Source organism: Botryllus schlosseri, chromosome 3 (genome assembly GCF_051294905.1).
Source record: "Botryllus schlosseri isolate E-star chromosome 3, Bs_hap1, whole genome shotgun sequence".
Taxonomy (NCBI): domain Eukaryota; kingdom Metazoa; phylum Chordata; class Ascidiacea; order Stolidobranchia; family Styelidae; genus Botryllus; species Botryllus schlosseri.
The window spans coordinates 27,122,549-27,146,600 of NC_137238.1; the positions used below are offsets into that span (position 1 = coordinate 27,122,549).

Genomic DNA, 24,052 nt, shown 5'->3' on the forward strand with positions numbered 1-24,052 from the left:
ACTATTTTTTTCCATTCCTTGTGGGTGCTTTCTTTCGTCGGGTCTTTTTCTGGGCTTTTTTGTCGCCGCAAGAACGGCAACAGCGGGGGAAGAGGAGCCCAGATAAACCTCCGACCGGAATCGAACCGGATCCGTCAGATTGGTGGGGGCTTATCGTTACCACTACGCTATCTCCCACGCAATGGTTCGAACCACAGGATATGAGCCCGTACCCGATTGTTGTTCTAACAACCGCTATTTGACCCTGAATATATCATATACAATTATTATATAGTTTATTATAGTCGAGCGGTCCTCGAGCGCGAATAAATCGCGAATTATTTTCAATACTTATGTCCCGAAAAGACCGACTGGACTTTGACGTCTTACCAGGACCGAAACTGCGGTAACCCAAACCACCAATCGAGGGGGAGTGAGCTCAAAATGTGCCCTAAACTAGTTCTGTGAATGAACATAAATTACACATCATGTTTTGACAACTCCCCTACGAAAAAATACGCATAATTATAGAAAATATAAATAGGCATTTCGGCATCGGCCATTACCACGCCACGATGCACGAAGACATATGAAATTCCGGCCAATATGGGACCCCGCGAAGTGTGCCAAAAAGATCGTCAGCGTGAAAACCTTAGCCAAAGAAGATCGCCCTTATGTTGACCGTAAACTTCGATGCATATAAGTCTAATTGTCCATACGTGCTTAAATCGCTCGCGCCGAATTATCATTTCGTCGCAATCTGCACCCAACCCGACAAATAACATCCATCAGAGAAAAAAATTATTTGCCAGTGAAGAAATACCAATTTTGGACCGTATGCCTACTTTAGTGTAATAGGCGTTTATGCGTTTCAATATATTTTGACAATATAGCGGACAAGAGGTAACAAAATAACAACATGTAACGGCACGCCCGAATTCGTTTAATTATTAATGACCTTGCCTTCATTTTCCAAGACAACAGCTCACTCAGTGCTACTGGTAAATTTGATTACGTGGGCTGAGAGGATAAAAAGTTCATACGACATATATATGCAATTACCACCTATTCATTCATGCATTATAGAAACATTTGGCGCCTGGGGCGACCAGGCCACGCACCGTTGCTGACTATCGAAATCACGCGACGGGGTTCTTGCGGCCAAGCCCCAAGAAGTTTGGTTCACCAGGCTATGGGTGCCCTAGATAATCGTTTTCTAGGGGGACTGATGAAGTGCTGTTACGGCCCTCCCTCTTACCCATTGTCTTTATTACAGTACTCACAATATGGGGTGGGGGGCGCTAGAGCATGATAATTTTTGAAAGGGGGCGCTGGAGGAAAAAACACTCTAGTCGAATCATGTCATCTCCAACTGTCCAACTCAATTCGGAAAACCTACCCACATCCACAGTTTGCGACCCACTTTAAATGCCGCCCACAATGATATATGACCAAACGCTGGAAACGTTCATGCTTTCGCTCTTTCAAATATGCCGGGCCTGCAGTGTGGAGCAGAATCTCGCCGGCTATCCGACAGTCGTCGAACATTTCCACATTCAAGTCGAAATACAAACAATTTCTACTGAATCAACACTAGTCAGCCCTCTACTTCACCGGACCACAACCTGACATATCGATCTCGCCTTCAGCAGACACATGCTACGTCTTTTTGTCGCTTGTCCCTTTTGTAATAACTTCTTCTACTTTTCATTCAGTGTACATGATTCCTTATTACATCGGCTAGGCCAGGTGAATATCTGATTTGGAAGAGTTCTGAAGTCGACGCCTACCTATTGTATCTCAGTCTTATGGTATATTGAAGCGATGAAATTGTTAACAATAATTTGAAAGCTGAGCTTGCATATTACATATTATGAGATCAAGTATAGGTTTGATGGCAGGGCTTTGGAGCTGGCACAAGTTTTGAACTGCTCCAGCTCCGACTCCGGAACTCTCTTCTATGATGAATTAGCTCCGGCTCCAAGCTTCGGAGATCAGTGATACCGCTGCTCCGGCTCCAGCTCCGGCTCTGTAAACCATCGAATGGTTCAGTCATGTAGTAAATAACTACCGTTGCGCCGGGGCCGTCGCGCCGAACCGTTATTTTGTGTGAGTGTGCACAGCACAGTCCTGTGACTTCATAATTACTCCAATATGTCCACTGTCGAAAAACGCCATAGTCGCATGATAACTCAACTCACGGCATTGCTGATTACCACATCAAAACACGAATGCGACGTTTTATTACCAGTGCTGCAATTGCTTATATCAAGCCATACAGTTGACTGTAATCTTGAAATTGTGGGATTGTTCAATTGTAACTGAAGAAAGCGCAACATGAGCGCATGTCGCGACCATATCAGTAAAAATTCGCTTTCTACCGAATACCTAATGGGTTGAAATTCGATATTGATGCGATCGTTACCGCGCTCGTCTGGTGTCGATCAAGTTTACTGGAATATAGAAGGTTTTCCTTCAAAAGAACCGACTAAATGCAGAACCAGCGCCACTGAGAATCGGGTGTGCAGTGCATCGTGTCAGTAACTAATTAAACTTACACGCTTATTGCGTGACAATTCAGAAATACGACTGTTTCAAGCAGCACCAACGGATAGCAAGAAGGCACCATTTAATTTAGTGTACCATCTATTAAGCGCTCGTGTACCACTGTGGTACGCGTACCACACTTTGAGAACCACTGACTAATTACTCATTAGTTAACTCGCTAAGCTCACATAAGCACCAGTCCCATTTTTTGAAATACATAGTGATCAATATTTTTCGAACCACTCTATTGACCATCAGTGTTGCGCTGATGACGAATAATCACGTCCCAGAATACAGTAATACACGGCATATCTCGCATACCCAATTTATGCGCGTTATGTATGAACAATTGAACAATCTAAACATTCTTAGTTTAAAAAAGGTGGCGTCAACGAGGCGACAATTCTTGATTTTTTGAACGATTACCGCAAAATTTTGTGATCCCAGCCAAAAGTATTGGCATAGATGGAATCTTGTGAAATTCATCGGAACCGGAGTTACTTTTCAAACAACCTTCTCCAGCACCCGCTCCGGCTTCACCAGAATTTCATTTAGAGCTCCAGTTCCGGCTCCGTTGAAAATATACGGCTCCGGGGCTCCGGCTCCAAAGCCCTACTTCATGAGGGTAACTTTCCTACTCAAAATTTTTTCAGAAATACGTCAATGTGAGGTAAGCCTATTATCAGCCAACAGTCACATGCAAGATCGTCAGTTCTACAAACGTTTAACATTTATAGCGATGACACCGCTGTCATATCAATTGAAATATTGCCAGCATTCCATGACTACCAAAGGCATCCCTACATGACATATTGAATTTTAAAAAAACAGTAACATTTAGACATGTTTTGCGACCCAGCTGAAATAGCTTGGCGACCCACCACTGCGCCGCTACCCACTGTATGGAAAGCACTGGTCTAGACCACGCTAACTCTGTCAAACCTGGCACTATGCCATAGGACGATGTGCTTCAAGACTCAGGCTCAGGCTAGGTAATATGGGATTATATTTCAATGAAATAAAAATTCTACCCCGAACTGCGATTAATTTCAATGACAGCCACGTGAAGCCATTTTAGGGTGATGATTCAGGTAGTCGCTGGCGAATTATGGTTATTCATTCGAAAGACTGTGAATCGAGACAAGTAATAACCCGAGCCATCCAAACAGTGCCCAATGAAATAATACCAACTGATAAATACAACACGATAGCGCCTACAATGAATATTTAATTTGTTATTTGGGCTCATCATCGCTGATCCCGCTGTACTAACAGTGTCTTCAAAAAAGCCCAGACACACAGTAAGCCACGCTGTACGAAGTCGGCACCAGAGACCCGTTGGATGGATGGATGTGAGAGAGTCTGTGACTGATGAATGAAAATGAAAGATCGAAGCACTTGCAAGCGAAAGAAGATGCGAAGATACGAAGTCATTGAAACTGAACACTTACAATATCAATGTCGTGATGCAAAAGGCCACTAATGGCGATAAGCGTCACTGAAATGTTGTGCATTAATAATAATAATAATAATTTGTTATTATGTAGCGTATAATCATGCAAATCTTCATGATCCTCGAAACCCGTGGTTCACTTTGTATATCTTCATAAGTTAAAAGAACACTGAATACCAACCTGCATCTTGATTTCGACCGGTGGCTCATCGCTTCTAGACAACTGCCGCTCTTGATGTTCCGTTACAGACACGGCAAGGTCAAAATGACAGGACTCTTCATCGATCAGCGTACGATAAACGCATCGGTACGATATTGTTCCTTCGCCTTCTCCTAAAGCGCGTGAAATATCACAGGTTCCATGCGTTTCGCGGTAAGACCAAGTCAATGCGGTAAAAAGGGTAGGGGCTTTTATGCGATCAGAGCCTGGAGTCGCTTTAAAATTACAGTACAGCTCTGAAGCCCCCTAAGATATTTTGCCATTAAAGGTGCACTATGCGCTAGGGTTGTTCATAATTAACTTTTATTTTTCAGATTCCAGTGATTCACTAAATAAATTGTCAGGTTACCCTAAAATCGCTAAACACCAAATTTGGTTCAATTCTAACAAGCATAAGACGCCGCAGAGCCAATATAGATTTTTAATTTTCAAATTTATCTGTCAACCCTATGAAATTGTTGGGTAGTCTTCAAAAACGATGCAAGACAAATTTGACTCGATGCCTACCCGTAGAAGCGGAGTTATTTGAGTTTTTCATTAATAATTCTGGGATTACCCGCCAACAATGCTATTTTTGCAAATCCAACACTTTCAACTGCAATAACTTCACTTCTACAAGCCGGAATCGAGTCAAATTTGTTATGCACCGTTTTTGAATACAACTCATCAATTGCATGGGGTTGATAGAAAAATTTGAATATTTTATAAATATTTTACAAAAAGTAAAAACAAATTACATCGGCTCTGCGGCGACTTACTTGTTGGAATTGAACCAAATTTGGAGTGAAGCGTTTTTTAGGGTAAGCTGAAATTTTATTCAGTGAATCACTGGAATCCGGAAAAAAATTATTTTTGAACAACCCCACTGTGCCCTCTAAATAAAATGTGGTTGTAAAAAACGTTTTACTAGCAGCCATAATCCTCAAAAGCCACCGTGATTGAACTTGTCATATTTATGGTAGACACATACGTAACTGTTTCTGATCAATTTTTTATTTGTGGTGCAATGAAAAGTACCTATTTCAGTTTTCAAGATCGCCATTGTTTGTATGGCGTGATAATAAATAATATCCGAAAGCTCTAATCTAAGTTTAATTCTTGACTCGGAATGGAATTACCCAGGTACTCGATTTTGCTTCGCCCATACTTATCATTTGAGCAAAGATAATATGGCATAGCAGTTAGAATGGGGACTCTGACTCCTTAAATAGAATACAATCGCAGAATCAATAATCCTAGCTGATAGATTGCAAACAGCCCCTAGGATTTGTGATTATTTTAAATTATTTCCACTTCAGTTTTCTATAAGCATCAGCTTGTACGGTCACGGTCATAGGCATCATGTTCAAAACTGGAATGAATCATACAATCATCCTTTTGCTTACCCTCCGCCTGGACATTTAATATTCCTTTCGCCAACGCATTCGGAAGGACCTCGATAGGAGTTGTAACATTTTCATTGGTTTTGTCCAGATAAAACCTGAGTGGACTTTTGGAGTATTCCGTACCGCTTGGTGAATCGATTGTAACATCGATGTGAGCTTCTTTTATATCTGGCTCCTAATGAATATTAAAGAAGGTTTTCAATTGAACATTGAAAATTAGGATGTATTATGTTTCAAATTTCAATTTTCGAACTGTTCCAAGTTTTCGCATAGCATACTAAAGTGGTTTCGTTACGTGACTAACCACAATTATATTTAGAGTGATGTCGATGCTGAATGAGTTCCTCAACATTTACAACTTTGTCGAGTCTGATGTGAAGAACCAATACAGAACAGGCTCCCCCATTTTATGTACAGAGTTGTATTGATACTGGACGGTTTAGTGCGACGGTTAAAAGCTTTCAAATCGGATGATAACCATATAACCATGCTGTGTTGAACACGGAGACACTACTAAATATGACTCATCCGAAATTACATTTTGAACATAATTATTTGAGATCTCGTCCGACATATATTTTTCTAATGTTATGTGAAATAACATTGACCTGCATTTGACTTTGGTAACAACGTTGACTAGTGGTACCATATTATGAAAACGTGAAAGGAGGACACTTTTTCAAAATTTTCAGACTTACAATACTGGAGTAAAATCCGCAAAAAAATGCAAAGAAAAGGGTCGTCACTTGCGATCGAACCACGAATTTCATATTTAGCATCATTTATGCCCATTTTCGCTCGAATCTCTCCTCTAAAAGCTGTAAAGGTGAACGAATTGACAAAAAGGAGGACATTTAGGCGTCCTCGGAGGACATTTTCAAAAACCTGAAAAAACAGGACGTATGGTAACCCTATCGCGATCGTTGACCTCATTACAGCCAGGCGAGGTGTCCTATGACCAGGGCTGTGGAGTCGGAGTCGGAGTCTCTGGAGTCGGAGTCGGAGTTTGGCTAATTTTCGCTTGATGGAGCCCGAATCGTGAAAACTATAATAGCTGGAGTCGGAGTCGGAGTCGTGGAAAAATACTGTCTGGACTTGACAAAATTTCCCGCCTGGCGCGACCAGGGCATGACTGCACAGTGGACAGTGCACAGTTGCACACGCAGTTTCCATGACATAATTGTTATCAATTTTGAAGTATCATCAATGACTCCTTTGACCAGACGAGCTTACATATCGAAATGTACAATATGTATAGTGTACACCTTAAATTCAAGGCGTGCAGTCAGACACTACATTTCAACGTATTTTTTGTGTTGACTAATATTGTGTGTATCAATGCACAATGTGATATCCACCTCAACGTCTAGAGTTTAGACTTAGACATAGCATTATGTATTGCCACGCATAAAATTGGGGAGCACACAAAATATGTTGAAATGTGGTGTCTAACTGCACGCCTTGAATTAACAGTGTACGGGTGAATCATACAAGTGAGTAGATATTAATGCTTTAGATTTTACAATGTTAAACTGATGACAGTAATGGTAGTTAGAATACAGCAGTCCGATGACATCTGAAATCCCATCTTACCGCAGTGTTACTCCATATCATGTATTCAGAAAGAGCATGCAATCCGACCACGGTGTCTTGCGTAGTTGTGAAACCGCCGTTCTCGTCCCTCTGTTCGATAAGCCATAAGACTAGCTTTCTAATGAGGTCAAACATGTCCTGGGCGACTGAAACATACAACGAAAAGAAGTGGCCAGAATTATTTCAAAAATCAGATAGCGATGCTGACTTCCAGTGGTTCTCAAACTTTCTAGTTTAATCACTTTCGCAAAGATAGCAACAATCAGTTTCGTCTCTCTAAACTATTATTACTAACGGTAAGTTTAACATGCCTCGACGGGATTAAAGTTCATTATCATCATAGTTTTCAAAATCGTTATCATCAAAATACCACAGGATTGCGATAGAATTAAAAGATGGAAAGGAGTCGAAATAACAATTTGATCATTTTCTCAATCTATCACGGGCTACAGAAAACAATAGAACGAAGATCACTCATGATGTAAACGTAAAGCATTACACTGCACGACGAATGGGAGCAGAAGAAGACGTACAAGAAATGAACATAAAGTAGCATGCATAGATAGGCGCAATTGGTGGGTCGAATTGTGATATAGTCTCCCAAATGAACGGCAATCTTTATTCAGTAGAACCTGCTTGAATGTCTGCTTTAAGGTGAACAACGGACACAATTGTTGCATCCTCTTTAAAACTTTTGCTGATATATGACATTTGGACAACGCGGCGCACATATTATGCTATAACATAGCCTACTTACGGGTGACTGTTTGAGTCCGAAATGAAGAAGTCATGGGATTGTATGGGGTAGAATCCGCAGTTTGAACTGCCAAACAATCGAAATGGACTAGGCCAGTGGTTCCCAACGTGGGCGATTTGTCGGTCTAGGGGGGGGGCGAAAATGACGAAGGGGGCGATAGGGGAGCGAAAATGGACAACGGGGCGACAGGGGGCGAAAATAGCGAAGGGGGCGATAGGGGAGCGATGACGCGTTAAAACGGCTATATTGAAGTCAATTCGGAGAAATGTCCTTTTTTGTTTAGTCAACCCAGGGAAATTTGGTTGTAAAGGTGTAAAAGTCGACAACGAGCCGAAAAGTTGAACTTTTATTTTATTTTCAGTCAACCCGCCGATGATTACAGATTGTATACCGATTTTTCGGTTCACAAAATCTGGGGAGCGATGATCGGCGTTGAGCGTGAAAAGGGGGCGATGAGTCGAAAAAGGTTGGGAACCACTGGACTAGGCTATACCCGCTACGACTAGCGCTCAAAACAGCACGTGTCATGGTGGCGAGTCTTTGGAAAAATCTCAAAGTAACCCGAGCTTCACCCTTAACCCAGCATGACCTTATATTCTGTGAGCTAATCGCGACCAAAACCGTGACACGACCTAAACTAAACTTTAATTCTGTAGCCTCCAGCTAACGCTAACCGTAACCCCAGCCCATCATTCTGAATAGCTCACTATTTGGAATTCGTTGTTTTGATAATCGGAATAATAATGCCTATTATAGTCACTATTTTGAACGCTACGCCATCATGGATTGCACTGCATTATGGATAAAAAAAGAGTGTCATAAAGCATATAGTTTAGCATATTCCTCAAACATATGCTATAGCTAGCATGGCCAGAATTCGATCACTAATTCGAGATAATTGCGGCAACAATCCAAGTAGGCATCAACTGCTTGCCTGAGATTCACTTGGAATTGGGAATCGATCTGGAAAAATGAACCTAGTAGTTTGTGGCGAAATCCTCTTTCGGTACTTACGGTCAGTAGTGTTTCGTGCCTCCAACAGCAGTGCCAACAATCCATATGCAGTAGCTTCAATATCGATAGCAAGAGGTTTTACTTTGTACCAGTAGGCATGGGTACCTGTGCCCTGAATCTGTGTCAAATTGGCTCCTTTCAAGAAGGCCAGTCTTCCATTGTCAGAATACTGGATCATCTTCGATTTTAATCTGTATAAGTAAGATATCTTGTTATAGCCGCTACAGGAATATCAGAAAAGGCGCATAATATTCGTAGACCCCGGTAGTAACGGATCCCTCCTGGTTTTGTGAATTAGCCTATATAGGCATTCCCTATACTGTAGTGGTTCTCGGCCGGGGGTCTGCGTACCCCTGGGGTCCGTGAAACATTTACAGGGGGTTCGCGAAGCCTCCAAATTTCATAAAGTGGTTGATAAACCTAAATTGTATTTTTTTAATTAGAGAAATCACGAGGCAGTTTCGCTCCATAACCGCTGAAACTTGAGACCCACATAAACAGAATGGCCATCTTAGATGAAATATTCCATTATGCAAACTCATTTTAATTTCCAAATTGCCAACAGAGTAAACATATTGCTGTTTCGAGATGTTTCGTTGGGGTTTTGGAAAAATTTGTTTGCAAAATCCATTTTTCCTGTGATATACATAACCGCTATTCTGAAATAACTTCAAGATGAGCTGCTAGCTAGACGTTAGGCTGGACGTTATATGTTCAATAAAAACCTGTTTCCTAATTTCGTGTCATACATGTTGAGACTTGCGATCATACCCGAAGGTGTCGCCGAAAGCGTTACGCGTTATTAATACATTCGCCACCATCTTCGTGGAAATGGATTTTCGGCACTCGTTCATATCAAATCAAAGGCTTGGATTTTTGAGACTCGACCGCTTATTTCGAGAAATTCAGCTACATTATGATATAAAAATGTACTTGATTAACTGATTGATAGTATGTAAAAGGAAACCACATCGATTATTATTAACACTCGGAAAGTCGATAACTGCAGATGTTGTTCCCAGATTCATTATTTTAATAACTCTTACCTATCTCTCAATTCGATGCCGTATTCATGGTTCACATCATACACAGTCATGGCATAAGCAACAAGCGCCAAGGCGTAGGGTTGATCCATCTGCTCGTCGGTTTTGTGATTCTCCAAGTATTGACTGGCACTAATGACGGCCTGTTCCGCTGCCTTCATCGTTTCGAGGTCGCACAAAGAGAGAGATTCCACCAAAGACATCATAACGTAAGCGGCGAGAGTGAGTCTGGTTCCGACTGCACCCTGAGATGTATATAAATATAATTTATTTATCAGTAATCGGGCTACGAATGGATAAACCCCAGGTTCCATAAGTTGTGGAATTCTACAGCGTGAAATTCGTGTATGATGTTCCTGTTCGTTCAATTTATAATTTCATAATTTGAAATCACCACTAGGTTGCGATTAAATGAAAAGATAGGAATAGGATAAGAGTGGGAGTACGATGATAGAAGTAGTCTCTGAATCAGACATCCGCCGTGGCCTAGAACATCTAAATAAGAGGCACGTACACTGAACGAAAAGCAACAGCGGATACCATAGAAAGGATAACTGGTAAAAAGGAAGTGGCATGTGACGGTAGGCGAGAAGCCACAACCCGATTATGGTCCTGTAGGAAGTCATTCAGTAACCGTTCGTATTTTTACTTCAATATAGACATGCTCGATGACATACCAGATAAGATGCGGCTCCACAGTCATACTGGCGCTATGAGTTTTCTAGTAATTCGAGCCTAATATATGGTTATTGGACGATGAAGATATACGTAGATCTTGTACTTATGCGCTTTTGATTCCAAAGCGAAGAAGTCATTGAATTTTACAGGACAGTGACCACCATGGAATTGATATCTAAACTTTGCAATTTCTAGCCACTTCATAAGTTGTATGTGTAAAACAGGGATTCTTAAGGTATGGTTCGCGAAACAAACATGGGTCGTGGAGGGTACAAATTTGGGTCGCAACCGCACCCGAGCGATCTTTCAATGTGTAATAGGCTACTTGCGGAATTTATTGCGACAAAACAATTTCTTCGTGCTTGTCGCGAAACCCTGTTGACAGTTTGTTCATATCCAAAGTCGCTGTGTTCGGTACTATATCCAATGAACGAGACATGAAAGTGGTTGTGACAATGGGGCTTGAACATGAGAATGTGCCGTAGGCAATTTGTATTCGTATTCGTATTCGTAGGCAATTACACAAATTGGTTTGATGTTATGATAAGATCAGACCGATATTAGCTTCTCTGGGAAGCTGTAACTTGCTGTAGCAATACTCGGGAATGGTAGAGAGAGGGAAATAGCGGGGCCATAAATGCCGCACCCCATATATTTTAAACCTATCTAACTAATTGCAATTGCAAAAGAACGGTATATTCTTAGTATCGCTTAACGCTGTTGGAGAGCGTAGGGATGCCTTAATCTAGAAATGTGCGACATGCGGGTGCGGGACTATTACTACTAGACATAGGCATTTCGGCATCAACCCTATCCTCTCCATGACAGCGAAGGCATGAAATTTCCACCAACATGCAGCTGGGCAAAGTGCGGTGTCGAAAAATTTGGTGGCGGTAAAACCTTCGCCCAAAATGATCGTCGCTTATTGGTCAAACCTCCAAACGAAATGGTCGGAACCGAATAATACCGATTGTTCCCTAATTTGAAATCGCGTGCATCACACATGTTTCGTAGAACTGCATTGCGTACAACTGGTTGTGTGCGTCATTTATATTTCATATATGACCGTAAAAATGTATCACGCTAGCATGAAAATGCATTATTTTCATGTGCGAGGTCGCTCAGATCTGGGTCGCAGTTAAAAAAAATTAATAACCACTGTTTGAAGACTAAAAATCTTTTGAGTACCGAATTGTTGTCTCATCCAGGTAGAATCAAGGTCTTAGCAATAGAACGGATAACCTTGCATTACTTTTTGCAATGGACCAAGTGCATTCTTCCAAACAGCCATCAGCACAGAATGCCATGTTGTAACTTTGATTGTAATTGGGATTTATCTAGTATCAACAGAACCCAACGTGGTTGACAGCTTTTAAGGCGGTAGAACACACGACATAACCGTGAGTCCGTGACAGTTTTGATTTCAGTGACTGCGTATGTGACTCTTCCAACACATATTCGAGTCACGTAAAACGCTGGAAAAAGGTTAACCATAGCGATTTCAAAGGTAAAGTTGTTCACGACCAACAATCAGGATATCGCTGCGTTCACACATTGACTGTACACTATTATTGTACTTTGGTCATTTGATCACGGGCGCGGGCATTCAAGCTTGCATCCAACTATTGTCTAGGCCAGGGGTCACCAACCTTTTTGCAACCAAGAGCTACTTCTTGGGTACTGATTGAAGCGACGGGCTACCATTTACTCCCCTCGTTTACTCGTACCAGACTGAATTTCCGCTTTGATATTCATAGCACTGGGCAGGAATAACATTGCGGTAGGACTTCTAAGAGTGACCAATCATCTCATTTCAACTAGCTAGCCAAGAAGATTTAAAAAAAAATCGTGAATTACTTTACACCATGTTTGTATAAATTATACAACAACAGTCAACTAAAATTTTAAAATATATCATGTTACACTTTAGATTGGACATCATGATATCAGTTTCTTCATAAATCAGTGGAAAGCCTGGCATTGCATGCTATCAACTAGTCACTAGTGCGATGTACTCTGGTATGTAACTTGACACTGCAACTCTAAGTAGCCTAAGTGTTCCAGATGTGCATTAGAGAGGAGTGTTCTGTGTTTGTTTGTGATGAAGTGCATGTCCGAAAAGGCCGATTCTCAACGATAAGTTGAACCAAACACGCTTGCAATCTTTATAGCTGCTGCGCATACACCACTGTACTTTTCCGTGTCAACAAGTCACCGAAAGTTTACTGCAGTCCAGTGGGCTTTGAGGTGGAGTTCATTTTGCACTGTTACAATTTCAATTTCCAACTGTTCAGCATCCAGACAGGACTGATTTCATAATACTGGACAGCACCAAGGATTACAGAAAGTTAGAAGCATGGTACTGAACTGCGTTGAGTGAAAGAGAACGAAGCTGTGTCAAAAGATGCAATACGATATGGTCATACAGATATTGAAAATCGGCCAGTACTTCACGGATATCTGCTATACCAAATAGTAGCCTAATGTTGTTTACTACTTTGGCATTGTCCTGGAAGTCGAGCAAACATAAGGGAACCCCCCGCCTTTTCAAGAAGACCGTTAATGACATTCCGTCATGTCGCCTGTATAGGCAATGCGCCATAACCTAGGTCTTCGACATCTTGTGATTCTATTACATCTTGGTATATTACTAATTGTAATTGAGGATATTTGTTATCATCATTTTAAGTGTTTATAAATATGTATTGTCATTTGTGAGTTACATGTTAGTGTGATCTAAACAAGAATAGCTAAATCAATCAATCCATATATTTAAAACCTCACTGGTAATAATCTGACGATTATTGGTAAATGCTGCTATTGAATTGATTTTTAAAGCAGGCTCGCGGGCTACTCATATGGTCTTCGAAGAATACCTGGTGCCCGCAGGCTACGCGTTGGTGACCCCTGGTGTAGGCATAAGCGAGGACCTGAGTATTGTTTGCGAAAAGAGTGGCGCTAAAATAGAATGTTTTGTAGGTATCATTGAGATAAAGTGAAACAGAACGGTCCAAGTTCTGAGCCTGGGGTAAAGCACGTGTCGCGATTCTTTTCAAGTTTGGTGTTGAATTGTTGGTTACCGTTTTGTAAATGGCGATATCTTTCACTTTCTGACTCGATTATATACCAGGGGCGGAAAACCGTATACTATATCAAATAGGCACTCGCAGTCATAGTGTTCTTCAATTTCTGATTAATGGAAATAAATTGCTCAATATACTTTTCAGCACTAGCACTCTCCCTTTACATTTTAAATTGTCTCTTCCGATGTCCATGCAATGCTCTCCTAGCACTATCAGATGTCAAACTCACATGCATATACCGGCTCCGGACGCGTCCTCCGGCATCGAAACTGCCATCGGCGGTTTGGAGCGTTGTCAACCATTTAACAGAGGTGCAGATTGGTTTCGTGTCCATTGTAGTGTGGAATTGTTTAGCTTGGGCAAACACTTTGTTGTCATAAGCATTCAACCTATAATACAACAATACAAGTCAGCTATGTTATATTTTGCTGTTGCAAATACAGCTTAGCAAAAGCTAGCAACTGAGTGATTCGACTCGGAATCAAGTATAATAGGGAGAATAGGCCTACGACATAACGTCGAGAGTATGACATCATAACAACATGAATGACTATTAAAGGTCAAATATGTTTATTTTATATGACCAAGAAGAACGTAATGCTTAATACACCACAGTCAGGTTGACCGTGCCTGATTCCGACTCCAGCGTCTTTAATATGAAAACAATCGCTTTAAGAGGTCTCCTAAAATAACTAATAAGAGATAGTATTTGTATGTACCAAGCTACCAACAATCATTGTTGATACTAACGATATTGATAACGTTGAACATAATTTGCAAATTTTAATTCAGTCGTATCGAGGAAAAAAATTGCAAGATTCGTCTTCGCGACTAATATAAAATTACTAATGCAGACGCAAATTGGTGGATTTTTTGGAATTATACCATGATACCGTGAAAGAATAAACACATCATCTGGTTTTGTAAGTGACCACATCGCTTATCTAATTGAGTATCGTAATTAAGTAATTAAGTAATTATTGATTTAGGTAATTAGGTAATTAAGTAATTAAGTATCGTAGGCCCCGATGCAAATATAACCAAACGCTGTTTCTCACTTGACAAAATCAAAAATATTCGTTGTAAGTAGCTCAGCCACTTGGGTCGGATAGATATTCAGGAAACAGTACAAGTAGCCTATAGTCCTAGTCCATGGATACTTGACTAAGTGCAAGTAGACATATGCTATTTGGCTACTCCATAAATTTCGTTTCTGGCCACCGTTTAATAATAGTGAGAGAGTGTGTACTTGTGATCAGTGTGTAGTGAGAAATTTTCTACATCTCGGTATTAGTTGCTGACACATACACGAGAGCTACACTTCTATTGTTGTTATCCCCATTTTAGTTATACTGGATCGGATATATATCAAGTCTGAATGATTCCTACATATTATCCCCCATTTTAAATATACTGGATCGGATATATATCATGTTTGAATGATTCCTAAATATTATCCTTGGCTTGTCTATGTTATAAAAACATATAACGTGGAAAAAGGAAGGATATTTCGAAATGGATACTTTCATGTTAATTGCCCAGTGAATATTTCGAGCTTTTGCCACATAGAAACAATTTTGCATGTCATCGTGAATAATATGTTTGTATATGTTTATTGGTTATATGAAAGTCATTTACCCGTCACTGTGGCATATAATTTTTGACCTAAATTGGTAGAACTGTTGGAGTCGGAGCTCTGTGAGGAAAATAGTAGAAGTCGGAGTCGGCGCGTTTAAAGACTCTCGAGTCGGAGTCAGAGTTGGAGTCGACGGTCAGATATACCGATTCCACAGCCCTGATTAATACTCGATTCTGGTTCAGCAGACGATTACAAGGTAAAATATACAAGCGCGTGAAAGCAAATATCAGAATTGGTGGTGAGGAGCCCGATCACAGCATAGGACTATGAAAACAAGAGATTCAATCAGATCTTCTGACCAGGGTATGCAATCCGATTCGTAAGGTAAATTAGAGTAGTCATTTACAAATTACTTGAATTTAGGAGATTACATTCACTAATGAAGATCAGAAAGCGACGGGGGCCCACAAGCAATGTTCCCTCTAATTTTTCACGAGTCTGCGGGCGCTCACCAACTCACTGCGCGGTCTCTTGGGCAACAGTGCGCGTAAAAAAAGGTCGTCACTTCGGCATTTTTGTACTCAGCTTAGATTTTCTGTGTGCAGAGACCGTGTCAGCACTGCGAAATTGCGTAAGTGCGCAGCTTAGAGCGAACATTGCCTACAAGTCATTAAGTCACTGCAAAATTTGACTCTAGTCAAGTCATCTCAAATTTGTTGATTTCGAATTAAATTCCAGTCTTCAAATATTTCCAGTGTGTGTAGTTGACGTCAATGTGCGGATGCGTCGACCTCATATTTGTCTGGACTCGAGGAAAATTATATTCGTTGAGCGTGTAGGATCAATTTATTTCCAGATTTCTTCAGAATTGCTAAGAAAGGATAAACTTTAGTCTTTATAAATATATATATAACGTAAAATATATATACGAATGGCTGTCATGAATATTGATATTATAATGCCATTTTGACGGCAGGTAAGGACATGTGGAAGACGTTTTGTCTTCGATATCGCCGATGATGGAACCAACAATATCGAAACCAATTGAAATGGAAACGGAATCCAGTAAATGAAGGATTATATGATATGCGTTTGCGAGGAGAATTTGATGACTAAAAGTTGACTATATTTTCCATACTCCGATTCTGAGTCATGTCTAGTAATTTTTGGGTGGCGATTCGAGTCAAGTCAAGTCATTCAGAAAATATGAATGGACTTTGACTCTATTCAAGCCTTGACTCGAATCACCTCCGCTCTGTATCCTATGCGTTTGCAGGCTTATGGAGAATTTGAATTCCAGATATAAGAGTAGCTGGGTACTGAGTAGCTGAGTAGCCTACAAGGCAAGATTCTGAAATACGAACTATGAAGCGGTGATCTATAAGAGTAACATGCAGTCATGGTATGTATGATTATGCGTAATTTTTCAATGAGAATAAAGATAATATATTTACCAAGCGCTTGGTGTAGTGACATGAGAATAAACGGACCAAACTTTCGGCTCGCAGTTACATCTGTGGTTGAGTACATTCGCAAAGCCTGGAATAAATTCAACACAACTTGGTAAAGCTCAATTGAGATGTATTCGCATGACGTTCGCCCATCCCCACGAGGGTAATGACCTAGCAAAACTAATAATGCAACTGTTACATGAAACCGTATAATATGTTATTACAACTATTTCCCAAGTGAAGTTGCCGTCCAGAGCGTAACATCCGAGTAACGTTATAGTGACCTATGACGCTAAGGTGGTAATACGTCGTGGTTTTATGTACAGCCTGATACACACAGCCTCGAAGACGTGACAGTAAGATTGAATGGCGCCGTTTGGCAATAATCTATTTTTGCGCCTTTACATTCTGTCCAGTAGGAAATCACAAATCTATGCCGTGTATCGTTTTAAACAATCATATAATAATCATATACTGACAATTACTATTTTATTCCAACCAGCTAACTAAGATTCACCACATTCAGCGCCTGCTTTCAACGATAGAACGGATAATGACGCCGAAAAAGTTATGGGACTGAGACAGTTCGTTTTACCGAACAATAGGGCCTGTGTGCATATTCTCAATATTGAAAGCTCACGGCCGATAGGCACTGTATCGAATCTATATTAGTGTCGGTATACCTGTGCGCGATACACTGCATCCTAAAATCTTGTATTTCGCTGATTTCCGCCTTAGAGCATGGTGCAAATTAAATAAACGACACATTCTGGTTCAAAATCATGCTTTCATGTCAACTGGACTTAGTGGGAAAGCAAGATGTGGTACCTGAAAGGACCTATATGACCTGTTTCGCGCCTTTTCCCGAGTGGATATCTAAAAACGAAACCAATAGTCCATCCTTGATTTTATGGTGTGGTCATTAAAATGTGCGATATATAAATAAAATTTAGAAACTCTGGTTGATGTGGAACAGATATGCATGAGAGACGAAGCACAGACCTATTTCCAATTTTTCTATCGATCCTGTTTCCTCGGCGGAACCCGGTAGCATTTTTCCGACAGAAAGCAGGTACTTATGGGCGTATACATTCGGTCCCACTTTGGCCATGTTCTGCTCCCCGCATCCATGTGGCAGCTTAATGATCTTTGTGACATCGTTCCTCGGTTGCTTCGTTACAGGATCGAATTCAATGATGGGCCCCATAAAATTAGCTGGAAATGAGACACTTCTTTATTAATTTCCGGCTTAATGTCAGTATCGATACAGGTTTTGCTTATACTTGTAATACATACTCAATGGTGATGTTCATAGATGACTCCCACTTCTATACTTCAACAGATTTTAGGCAGTACTGTATACTCACTTTATACAATATGAAATTTAGAAGGTAGAAAGTATAATTTAGAGATAGGTTTGCAGCAACTTAGTGAACGAAAATGCGAGAGGAACGACATTAATTAGCCACATCATCGCTATAGCTCAGTGGTTCTCAAACTGGGGGCGTGAAAGCATCTGAAGGGCGGCGCGAAGCTGTGGTCAACTGGAAATTTTCCTCAAATCTATAGTTATTGCTCTGTGTACAGTCGTAATTTCATATACTGAAGAATTCTCGCATCAACAGTCATAACCTTCCATGCCATCAAACTATCATTGAAATTGCCAGCATTCTGGTTGCATTTAGTGATCTGACGAGAAAGGAGAGGTGCGGAATTTTTCACAGCCATATAGGGGGGGGGGTGTCTAAAAAACTACCTATGTGCGCGGCCGAGGTGGTCTGTAGCGAAGTACTTTTATATTTTAAAGTACTCATGTAGGTTTTGCCTAGACTTGCACGACTTGCTGAAGTGATAAACTTCAGTCTACTTCTACTTCTTCTCCGAATACAGTATTTACAGACAACTATAGACCTAATATACGAAATTCCTTCGTCACTTGGAAATCACTACTTAAAGTGCGGTAGTTCTTTACCTTCAGTAACCCGCCGAACACTATCGCGAATTTGCAAGCCTTCGCGGAACCAAAAATCTTCGCTGCGTCATAAAAACAAAAGATCTATCACGATAAATGTGCATCAACAGAGTGTTAAAGGAACAGAAGCCGTTTAAACATGATTTCAACACGAAGCGAAAACATTATTAAAATCTTCATTGTATATATGTTGTTCCCGTTCAGACACCAGTTTGGAAATGCGAAGATGTGAATGTAGATGTAAAGTGTCATGGGCTCATAAATAGAGAAGATAGAATTGGATTTTCAGAAAGACTGGGTTTCTATTTCGAAGCCAACCTCCCCTAAGCATGCCACTGCCACCACAGCTGTCACAATTCTACTATACTGATCAGGTCAAACGTCTGCGACAATGATGGCCGAACACCAATGCAAATCATCTGTACGAGTCGAGTGTGTCTTTACCTCCAGAGAACACCTGAGACTGGCTCAGGTAACTCCTATAGTGTTTCACATAAAACCGATTAAGAACCACTGTTCCGGTCGTACTTGATTGTAAATATACGATGTTACTTCTACTTGATCGCCAATTTAAACTTCTATTTTGACCACCTGTGGTCTAGTGTTACTAGCCGTTTTTGAACAGTCGCGAATAGGGCTGGACCAAATCGAGTACCTGAGTGATACAATTCTGAATCACGCATTATGCTTCGAGTCGGTGCCGCACTAATTTCCATCTGTCTGCACTGGAATCGTCTTATATTAAAATCCACCGACCGCGCTTGTGTCAGCAGAAGGAATTTTTAGTGAATCTAAAAATTGGCCACTAGCTGCGCTCGCGGTGTGTCTGTATTTCATATTGTTTGTTTCTATGACGTTATAATTGGTTGTATGCAATGTTGCTAGATGCATGTTTTTGAAATTCTCCATTTGCTGACGATTGCCCTTGAAAAGTGTCAGCTCGAAAAGCTTCGGGTTTTAATATATTTTACTATGAATATATTATTGAAATGTATATTAAAGCTTCCAGTCGAGTATTCGAGTATCACTCATTATGACGTCATAACAGAATGTGATATGTCAAAGTTCAAATATGTACCTCTTCTGCCACCACAAGGAACACGACGCCTGTTTTCCATCACATTGAAGATACTTGGCTATTTTCGATCATACCGATTTCATTGCACTTAGTGACAACGTTGTGGGATGATCATGACTTCGGAGATGTGTTACTTTCAGTAACGTTAGTGGCTTTGTGATGTTACTTATGCTGGGATACGGCCAATCGAGGTTTCAAGGCTTCCACAGTGGAAAATGGTATCGAAATTACAATTCTCGTCACCTCGGATGCTACAAAGCATGAGACCTCTCGGCCAAATCGACTTTTTGACACTGCAACCTATTTGAGGACTTTTCAGACCTTCCATTTTCTACTTACACTTGAAATAGTTTCGACATGCCTTACAAATCGCTACTTGTGCTTATGAATAGATATAAATTTACAACGTACTTATACTTCTAGATTACTGCGTACACTGAGTAGTTTGACCACTGCTGAGAGTTAAGTATTCCACTCGAGACCCACTTACAGTATGGGTAAAGCCAGCATTGCCGCGTTTCTGGAACGAAGTTTTCTGGGAACTTGAATTCAAATTGAAAATTTTCCCTTGGTTTCTTTCGAAGATCAAACGTTCTAGTTCCTTTGATTTCTCGAATGTCTCCTTCAAGCTGCAAATCAATCAAGAGGCAACGTTAGGGTGACTTGAAGGGCACAAGACATGAATGATTTGTAGATAATAGGCAAAGAAAACACAAAGGTAAAGTATATATACATAAGCGGAAGAAGGACTTTATAATTGTTGCAAAAGTCATGTTAAATGAAATAAGTGTGTAACGTAGAAAAATTCAATTTTCATATGTTGAAACATTCGGTTAGAGGTCAATGTTGTTAGCACGTAACAAGGGATAGCCAATGGGTGTGTGCTGTAGGCAAATGCTTAGTATACAGACATTATTGTTGCCCTAAATACCTCGCCTTTATAGCACACCATTTCGGGTGCGGTAACTCGAAGTACGCAAGCGATTTTATGAGCGAAAAAGCTCTTAGTGACGGAATGGTTCGGACTCAAAACGGTTCTGGTTTGTTTGAGCAGTGAACACCAACGCAAATGAAAGATTCGCTGTGAACACAGAATTGAAAAGAACCCAATTCAATTTTCACAATAGTTGCTGGACATGCGTCATCCGGAAATGATAGGGTTTATTTCGATATGACTAATACACTGTATATTGAAGCTCTGTTCCTTCAAGAATCTGAAATATTGAGGGTCTCGTAGCGAACACGGACGCGAATAAAACGTTCACACCATATCTAGGGGTCACGTTAAGTCGTGAAAGTGTGATCTGACTTGTGACGTTATGGAATCAAATGGGTCATAATGGTCATAATGGTTTCATTTCAGCATTATGTAAATCGATATCATGGAGATGTTTATACGAAACATTCATAGGTGGTAAAAGTAGTCAAGAAAGCTACTCAAGTAGAAGTAGAAGTAGCGAAGCGAAAATCTACTCAAGTACGAGTAGAAGTACTTTTGTCAGAAGCAACCTGAAACTATTTCAAGTAGAAGTAGAATTGACTGAATTTAAATCTACTCAAGTAAGTAAGTAGTTTCGAAAACGGTCGCAATTCGTTTGCATGGACTGTCAAACCTGCAAACTGAGCTATGCGCAAGGTGCCGGGAGTGTGATTCATATTGATGCATACCAGGAGGGGAGGATCAATTTTCGACAAAACAAGCATGCGTCCGCATCATGGGATGAAAATTATAGTATTGATATGAAAAAGTGATACTAGCCCTCTGTTTACTCGAACATCCCGTTTTAGAAAATATCATGCCATGGCGGCCTACCACATATTATAAGGCCCCTAGTTTAGGCGAAGCGCAATACTGATAAATTGTATCGGATACGATTGCAACACTTTGCGCGATTAGTTTACGCCTACGTTAATAAAAAAATATAATGTATCGTAAAATTACCATAGAGTGTAGCTTTATTTTAGGAAAATAGAGTAATTACTATACTTGCTTTTAACCTTCAACATCTATGTTATGCAGACAAAAGAACTGAAAGTAATTAAAACTTATAGTATGATTCTCGGAATAGAAAGAGAAATACAAATACAACGTTTAAAAAGTGGATAATATATTTCATGTCTTTTGTCCAGAAAGTTTCAAAGGTGATATGCTAAAACAGGTGTAACTTTCAGAAAATCCGGAGTCCACTTTTTCAGATTAGCACACGTCACGGGCTGCTAGATTACGATACGATAGGTAATTTCCGGATTGCGAAACAGTAGTTTCGAGCATTATGGTGGGCCATATTTACTGTGATGAAATATTTGATATGGGCGAAAATGCCGTATGATCGGAACCACGCAATTCGGTACCTGAATTATATTCACCGATAATTTCGCGGAAACATATTTGTCACTCCATATCTACTGTGCGTGAAGCGTAACAAAAGTTTTGTTACTCCGTGAAAACAGCCCCGAAACTCCTCAGACAATCTTTCTTATTAAAAGATTAGACTGCTTCTACTTGTCAAACTGGAAATAGCGAAAAGTAAGTAAGTAGATCACAAAATATTACGAAGTAGAAGTAGAAGTAGAGAAAATCAGATCTACTTGAGTCAGTACCAGAAGCAGCGGGAAACTACTTGAGTACCTCGAAAAAGTAGAAGTACTTCGTTACTGACCACATCTGGAAACATTCTATCTTGTTGATGGTAAATTGGTTACTCGACACGAGCTTCACATATACTGCATGGTAATGAGTTTGAGGTAGCATAATATAGCACAGTCAGCCCAGTGTGAAGTGTAAATCTTTTGTAATAGTAATATTACCTCTACTGGAATAGACTTCTTAATACGATCCATTTCTTCATCTGCACTGTCATATGCTACCGCTTCGATTGTAACTTTCTTGCTCCTCGGTATACGCAGAGGAAGCACCATGAAATTGACGCCAACTACCGAGTTCGGACGGATTTTCAAATCTCCGATCTTCACCAATTCATCTGAAGAGATTATGATATCTACTACCCAACAATATTAACCATAGTGAACAGCATATAGATGTAATTCTGGACGACTGCAGAAATCCTGGAAGTCGTGTGAATGTCGCCTACTTATAGTTCTACGTGAGTCCAGTCCATACGTTTGTCTAATTAGATCGATCAGGGTTTCCTAAACTTGTTATATTTGCGACCCCAAATTTCGATTTGAACATGTTTCTCGAACCCACGTCTATATTTGGCATGCTGGGTACTAGTAAATGATCCGTACCTTCGCCCATATCTACTTACGGTCTATGTGTGAAGCTGGCCAATAATACGTGCGCAGTAATAGCAATTGGGAGCTGTTTAGCCTCCGTCCTTAGATTAGCTGCTAAATCAATACTATAGCAACGTACACAGGTCTTTTGGAAAGATATACCATCGAAGTTTGGTCAAGTACTGCGACGTAAGATACTGTCGCACTAGAAATACAGATAACGATTTGGATGTATTCGGCCGCGCCGAGCTTCTGTTTATACATTATATATTGATAACGCATAGGACGATATACCGGTGATTTGTAATTTTCCTGGAAGTAAAAATTGCCGTCATATTGATTTTTATTACGCTTCCGACACTTTAATCTTCGCAGTGATGGCCATAGACACCAACTTTAAGTTGTAGTAAGCGGCGCTGTAAAATGTCGCTTCGACTGATCTGAAACCTTGTTTACCGAGTTCTCACTTCTCAGAGTTCGTGTCTTATTCTATTGTGAAAAAGGAACTAAAGTATTCCAAAATGAGCCGCCGATAACATCCTTTTATTAGTCAGTATTATTTCCTTTTCGTCTCCTTTACTGAAGAGAATATAGGCAAACGACCACATTGAGGTCGCGACCCCTAGTCTGGACACTCTTGAATTAGACAAATTATAGCGAAAAGATAGTGATCTAATTCTAATGCAATTTATGATATGTTTCCATGTCCTCGTTTTAATTATAATATGATTCTTGATTCTTGCGACTGCGACACGAGAACTGGATATACTGCGAAATGGGCTGGGGTTAGTATACATGTACTGTACCTGTAGCTGTACATACATTTACGATTCTCACCGAGCTTGAGTTTTATTGTAGTTATTTCCAATTCGTAATTTGATATAATTTCCCAGATTTTGCGAATCCAGTATTTCTAGTCGTAGTATAAATCGAAAACAAACAGTCTACACATTATTCAATTCGAATGTAATTTTGAAGTTGAA

General features: G+C 40.3%; 1 protein-coding gene across 1 annotated transcript in view; it reads right to left on the bottom strand.

Moving 5' to 3' along the window:
- LOC145436531 (complement C3-like) overlaps positions 1 to 24,052 on the bottom strand; it is a 77,219-nt gene that overhangs the window by 10,340 nt on the left and 42,827 nt on the right. Inside the window, exons 25-34 of the mRNA XM_080313894.1 lie at positions 22,641 to 22,813; positions 20,323 to 20,461; positions 17,785 to 17,997; positions 16,786 to 16,870; positions 13,982 to 14,141; positions 9,995 to 10,236; positions 8,949 to 9,139; positions 7,178 to 7,323; positions 5,585 to 5,759; positions 4,161 to 4,312 (exon numbers count right to left, since the gene is read on the bottom strand). Of these exons, the coding sequence (XP_080170020.1) occupies positions 4,161 to 4,312; positions 5,585 to 5,759; positions 7,178 to 7,323; positions 8,949 to 9,139; positions 9,995 to 10,236; positions 13,982 to 14,141; positions 16,786 to 16,870; positions 17,785 to 17,997; positions 20,323 to 20,461; positions 22,641 to 22,813 (1,676 nt within the window). The remainder of the gene's footprint in view (positions 1 to 4,160; positions 4,313 to 5,584; positions 5,760 to 7,177; positions 7,324 to 8,948; positions 9,140 to 9,994; positions 10,237 to 13,981; positions 14,142 to 16,785; positions 16,871 to 17,784; positions 17,998 to 20,322; positions 20,462 to 22,640; positions 22,814 to 24,052) is intronic.